At 40.6% G+C, this 6,399-nt stretch overlaps 1 protein-coding gene across 1 annotated transcript in view; it reads left to right on the forward strand.

Moving 5' to 3' along the window:
• LOC119022270 (formin-like protein 13) overlaps nucleotides 1-4,745 on the forward strand; it is a 37,081-nt gene extending 32,336 nt beyond the window's left edge. The window contains exon 11 of the mRNA XM_037102954.1: nucleotides 2,817-4,745. Within this exon, the coding sequence (XP_036958849.1) occupies nucleotides 2,817-2,918 (102 nt within the window). The 3' untranslated portion in view covers nucleotides 2,919-4,745. The remainder of the gene's footprint in view (nucleotides 1-2,816) is intronic.
• The last annotated feature ends 1,654 nt before the right edge of the window (nucleotides 4,746-6,399 follow it).

Consider the following 6,399-nt stretch of genomic DNA (forward strand, 5'->3'; position numbering starts at 1 on the left):
TATCACGCCGCACGCATGGGATGATGTCATCGCACCACATGACGTGCATTGTAATATTTGGTGACAGCGTTTGATGGTGCCAGTGAGTGCAGAGAGCTGATGGCTGTCAGAGATAGTAGCTTTGAGCACAGTGTATGTTGTAGTTGTGAGATTCTCTATGAAATAACACGACAAAAAGCAAAAATATCAAAGTAGGCACTGTGGGAAAACTGGATTTCTATTGCAGATGAAACTACCAAAACCTTTGTACTCAAAAACTCAAATATGTACATAACTCAAATAAGTTGCAGAGTGATAAGAAAATACAAAGATACCAATGTGGGCGCTGGTGGATCTCTTCTATTGCAGTTTTCAATCAAGGTGTGTTTTTTTACTCAGCAGGAATTTGTTTGTGCCGTCTTCCATTTATTCATCTTTTTTAAAATAAACAGATTTCTCTGCTGCATGTTAAGAAATAGACTGTTGGCGGAAAAGGTTCTGCTTTTTTAAAAAAAGCTCTAAAATCCAAAACAGGAGCAAGGCCTCTGTTGTGGAGAACGTATCCCACCTTTATGAACACATTTATGTACATTAAATCTTAATTAAATCAATTAAATATCGAAAACACATAGAATAATAAATATGGAGGAAGTTTGGGTGGTAGAAGAAGCGTTGAGATGGATGTGTTGTACACCTGCATCCATGTGATTGGGTTTAATTAGTCAGCTCACAGCCGTAGAGCTGAAGACGAGCCAGTGATTGCGGAGCCTGGATGAAGCTCGACCTCAGCGCTTCAGTCCCGATGATAGAAATCACCTCCTGGCTGTTACCATGCTAACAGCAGCACATTGGCTGATGCTGAATTCGTAATCAAAGCTGAAACATCATCGTGAAGAGACATTTGGCTGATGTGATCAGGCCCATTGAAACTCAGAAACCTTGAAACTGTAGCTGTGCGTCTCTGTCATTGACCACTGACAATATTTCTGCCTCCGGAAAACCTCAATCTGCCCCAAACCAAACGAGAACCAGCTGCTGTTTCTATGAATATTACACAAAAGAATAATTTGACATTACTAAACGTATTCATTTTCTTGCTGAGAGTCAGATGAGAATATTTTCTATCCCTTTGACACCTAAATGGTAAATGTTAAGCTGCAGCCCACATCCAGATAGATTAGCTTAGCATAAAGACGGGAAACTGGCAAAAACAGCTAGCCTGGTTGTGTCCAAAAGGTAACAAACCTGACTTCCAGCAGCTCTACAGCTTGCTAACTAACACATTATATCTCCTCTTTTTAGACAATAACAATTCATACATTTTAAGTGCTAAATTATGTCTTAGATGGGAGCAGTGACTTCCTGGGGTTTCTGCTGGCTGAGCTAACAGTCTGCTAGCTACATAGTTAAGAAGTAAAAGAAAAGCAAAAGTAAAGAAAGCAACCAGGTGAGATGAGAGAAGATAATCACCCACATTAAATTCAGTCAGTGGCCAACAAAGGTAGTGAAGGTAATGTCTATGTGTTGGGGGGACATCACTTGTAAATGTAAAAATCTAACTTCCTCTATTTTGGAAGCAAACAAACATCTATCCCAAAGTGTCAATATTCCTTTAAAACATTTTTCTTTAAGTGAATCTAATCAGATGTTAATGAAGTCCAGTTGAGCTAAAGGCTGTTTAAGATTTGACACCACACACTGTTTACTTTGAAAAAGTCAGAAAACTAATTACCTCAGAATTATTATATGTAAAGTAGACAATTAGAATTTAAGTTTAAAGAGCTTGAAAGCTTTAACAACATATATTTAATTGTCTGCTTGACTTGAGGTAATTGGTAAAGTCACGTGGTCTGATGTTACAGTGTGGATGAACAGGGTCAAATGTTTAATTAAGAGATATCACCACAGAACTTATCCAGTTGATTGATTTACATTAAGACACTCATGATTTGCATTACAAGTTATGTGAGGGTGTTATGTTTAAACATTCAAATGAAGTGTTACCTATTTAAAAAACAACTAATTTGCATTCTCAGAATAGAAATCTGAACAGTGGATGAACCAAAGTTCAAAATTCTCTTCTATCACTCCAACAATCAGATAATAATGTAACTTAAGCCGGTGACATTTACATAAATGTCCAAAACCAGAAATCTGAACTAAATTAAACCTTGAAATGTGTGTTTTTAACATTTTCCTCCCACTAGCCTGAAAGAAGACATGTTACTGAGGCAAAAGGAGCCCAAATCTCCACTTCATCATATTAGTGAACACATCCTCAAGAGTTCAAGGAGTGCAGCTCGCTTTGACTGCCGCGAGATCGATAGCCGTTCTTCAGAGAATTAGGACGTATAGCTACAATGTTTAAATCTCTTTAAGTGAGAAGTAAAGAAAATGAAGAGCGAGCGACAGCGGCACAGTCTGAGCCTGAACTTCAACCTGCACAGTCAGCGGCATTGCAATCATTCAATTACAGCGCTTAACCACTGCGACCCCTCCCTATAAAGCCTGACTTGAGAATTACAAACATTTATATGCCCAGTGACCCTTCACCACCACCGCGGCATAAGCATTAATTCGGCAGTCTGTCTAAGTAGACTGAAGGAATGAAGCGCATGCTGAGAAAGTATATGAGGTGATTATATCAAAAGTCCGTCGTTAAGAAGGATGTGAATGACCTCGGCAGCAGTTCTCTAATGAAACTGAATGCAGCTGTTAATTGTGAGATGTGTTCGAGGTCCCAGGAATGTAATTGCTGTGAGGCTGAAGTTTCTGATTCACAAGCAGCTCATCCTGTGTTTTTTTTTTTTTTTGTTTTTTTCCCCCCTCTTGTCAAGGTTAAATTCGGAGAGGCGGCGGATCAGGACTCTGAGGAGCTCTTTGGGCTCATCTGCCAGTTCATCCACGACTTCAAGAGGGCCCACACTGAAATCATATGAGTTGCGGGGCACATATTGGTAACCGGTGATACTGCAGCTGTGCTTATGAAACAAACCGAACTGATCCTAAGTTCTTTGTCAGAGTTGGGGAAGATTAAAGGGTAAGTTCACCCAAAAATGAAACTCAAGCCCCCCTCATGCTGACGGACAGTGAGGTGTTTTCTTTTAAATCCACAAAACATTTGTGGAGCTTCACAGCCGAACAGGGCTTCATATAGCTTGTCTCTAGAATTAAAAAAACGGGATTTATACCCTCTGTGCACAGTCGAGCTTGTTCAACCACTTCACATAGATGCTGTTAGCTTAGCAGCCAACGTGTCTAATACATCCGCCTGGTCAGTCGCCCTACGCTTCAAAGTTTGAAGCTGTAGCGACCTCAGGGACTGGAGTTCGCCCCTCGTTGTGACCAAGAGTCCAGACTGATTTTCATTTATGTAAAGTAAGTCAGTTTATGTATAAATTTAACCGAATAGATGTAACATACGAGATCAGAGCGACGTCACGTCCGTTACAAGACTGAATGAGGTTATTTTAACCCAAAGTCGGATATTTTCCCAATTTCAACTGAAACGAGACCATTTAATAAAGTTTATACCCATCAAAAAGTCATATTAGTCATACAATGCTAATTGTTCGTCAGCTGGCTTGATTTAGAAATACAAAATTAAATGAAGGACAAGATAAATATGGGTCATAATAAACTGCTTTCCTCTTTTACCTTCATGCTGTTTTTTTCTGATGAGGACAAGCTCTCAGCAGCTGCAGGGAAGATTTCGGTTTAAAAAAGGTTGCAAACAATGACTTCTCAATCAATTTGGGATCTCTGGGCTTCTGGAGATTTGTCTTTTCAGTCTTAATCAACTTCAGCTCAAGCGTCAGAAATGTTTTTTGGACCATGACACTTGACCTGACTTTCAATCGTGTACTTATCTTTTAAGATACAAAAAAAATATGTATTTTTAAAGGCAGCATTTTATGTTTAAGAGAGTAAAATGTTGTGTGGATTTGTATTTTCAGTGACTGTCTGTATTTTTCTCCCTGTTTTGTTGTACAGATATTTTATTTCAGTCATTGGATGTGCTTCATTGTATAGACGTACGGTGTGAAATGTAAAGTGATGCACCTGGAGCACAGGACAACAATGGCAGCGGAAATCAATTTTGTGAATAAAAAAAAAACTGATCCTTGTGGCATCTTTTTCATGTCAGAGGTTGTTGTGATTTGTGTTGACTCCATGACTCCTGGATGCTTGTTTAAAGATGAATCGCTAATGAAGGATTTGAAAGCTCTCGGTTGTAAGAAACACTCGGATGCTGAAGTGTGCCGCTAATACCCAACGGCTCGGCGCTGGCAGAGGAACAGAGGAGACATCACTTCAGAGGGCAGCTGAGGCTGAAGTGTCTGATTATTTCGAACATGCGACCCTGCTGTGGGTCGGGGACGTTTCCTCCCCTCCTGCTCTCCACGACGAGCTCCAAGGTCGCCTCTGATTAAGGACCACATCTGCAGTGTGGCAATGACATGATGAAAAGCAGAGAATTCCCCTGCCAAAGGTTGAAAGGTATTCTTAGTCAGTGGTTAGCAATGATTCATGTGGTAAACAGGTCATGTGTCTGACATTTTAATTGGTTGACAGCAACAACACTATCTGTAGATAGTTAGTAACTATGAAATGAAGTAGGATGAACGAAACCTCACGACGAGCAGGATAAGTCACACTTTCACATCTTTGTAAAAGAGGAAAACACTCATATTAATTAAAATTTACATCTGCAAAAAACTTGTTTCATTAGCAGGAAAAGTGTGAAACCCATTCATTCCCTCACTGAGATTTGTCTTTATATTATTTTTTTTTAATTTGTAAAAATTGTAGCCGGATGGTTCATTAAAAGGGACGACGTAGAGTCTTTGTACCGCTTTTGAAACTAACAAGAGGTTTCAGCGTCTCTCTTACTTTGTGATTCACGTTTTAAGAGACAGAGATAAATCTAAGCGTTTATTTTCTCATCTTTACAAGACACAGTCTGAAGTGCGACATTTCTCTTTCCGGAAGAATGAAACCTCAGTTTGTCTGGGCTGTGTTGTGCCCTTCTTTACTGCTGGTTAAGACAGATAATACATTTTAACTTCAGTTTCTCTTTTCACACGTCAGGATATTTCCATTCAATTTTGGGTGAATTTTCAAAGCTATGACGTTTCCAACTCATTCAGACTGACAGTGACACACTCAAATCTGCCAGGCTTACAAGTATTTGCAACGCCGGTGGGATGGTTTCCTCTAAGTGCCCCAGTGAGAAAGTTCATCGACCAGCAGCCGCAGCAGGAGGCTCCGACTGCGAGAACAACATCTTGGAAACAAAGATTCATATTTCCAGTATCTGCAGTACGGACAGCTGGGAGTGTTTATATCTCGGCCCTCAGTGGTCTTAAATGCTGCTTTCCTGTTGCCTCTTTTTGTTATTATTGCTCACCAACTTCTTCCAAGCTGCCTCATGGTTTCACATTATGAACAAAAGTAATCATGATGTCCAAGTACATTTACTCCAAACACAGTGTATACTCTATACTTGTACTGGACTACATTTGTTTCACTGCTTTGATAGAAGCAGAAAAACAAAATTTCTAGCCATGTTCTTTGAGTAAAACTTATGGACCCCTGTGAATCGGCAGGTACGAAGGAAAAAGACCAAGTGCCGACAAATTTAGGACACAAACTCACAACACACACTGATCACCTCATTTACAATCAAGACTGGATCTTCATAACAATGTTTTGGTGGAGAGGGCTTCATCACATTGTTAGTCAGGTTGTCACCCGACGAAGGTCTTTGTACGGCAACGTTATGAAAATCAATTCTTTATTGCAAGAGAGGTGAACAGTGTGCAGCGTGAGTTTCTTCATGTTCTTCAAATGTGCTGATCTGTAATGTTTGTGATTCACTGAAGGATCAAGTGTTCCTTCATGCGCTGAGAAAATTCTCCCACTTCTTAAACCACATAAACTATTAAAAGAAAAAATCCCTCTCCGGATTCACAAGAGCTGGACCCAAACGCAGGAGACGGCGGGCGGGCACAAGTTGGAGGATGCTTATTCCAAATAAACCGCGGGAACGAGATGCCTGAACAGCGGGATCGAACAAACACACCAGAACAGCAGGAAGGGGAAAACAGAACAAGACGACTCGACCAAGACCGAAGAAGTAATGACTGGGCTTCAGTGAGAGGATGAGGTGCAGGCGGTGGAGGAACACAGGTGAGCAGGGCTGAAGCTGAGGAACTATGGGAACAGGGCTAATGAGGCTGACGCTGGGCAGGTGTGGAGGGAGAGCAGTCCGTTGGTACTTCTGATCGAGGGAAAGATCCGAGAAATTCTTCCTCCACTGTTGACATCGTAGTTTTCCTCCCTCTGGGGATTACTGAAGGCTTATCTGGTCTTATAACGCAGAGGTGTTACTAACAACATTAACAATGTTTTATTCAA

This window comes from Acanthopagrus latus, chromosome 7, assembly GCF_904848185.1.
Source record: "Acanthopagrus latus isolate v.2019 chromosome 7, fAcaLat1.1, whole genome shotgun sequence".
Taxonomy (NCBI): Eukaryota; Metazoa; Chordata; class Actinopteri; order Spariformes; family Sparidae; genus Acanthopagrus; species Acanthopagrus latus.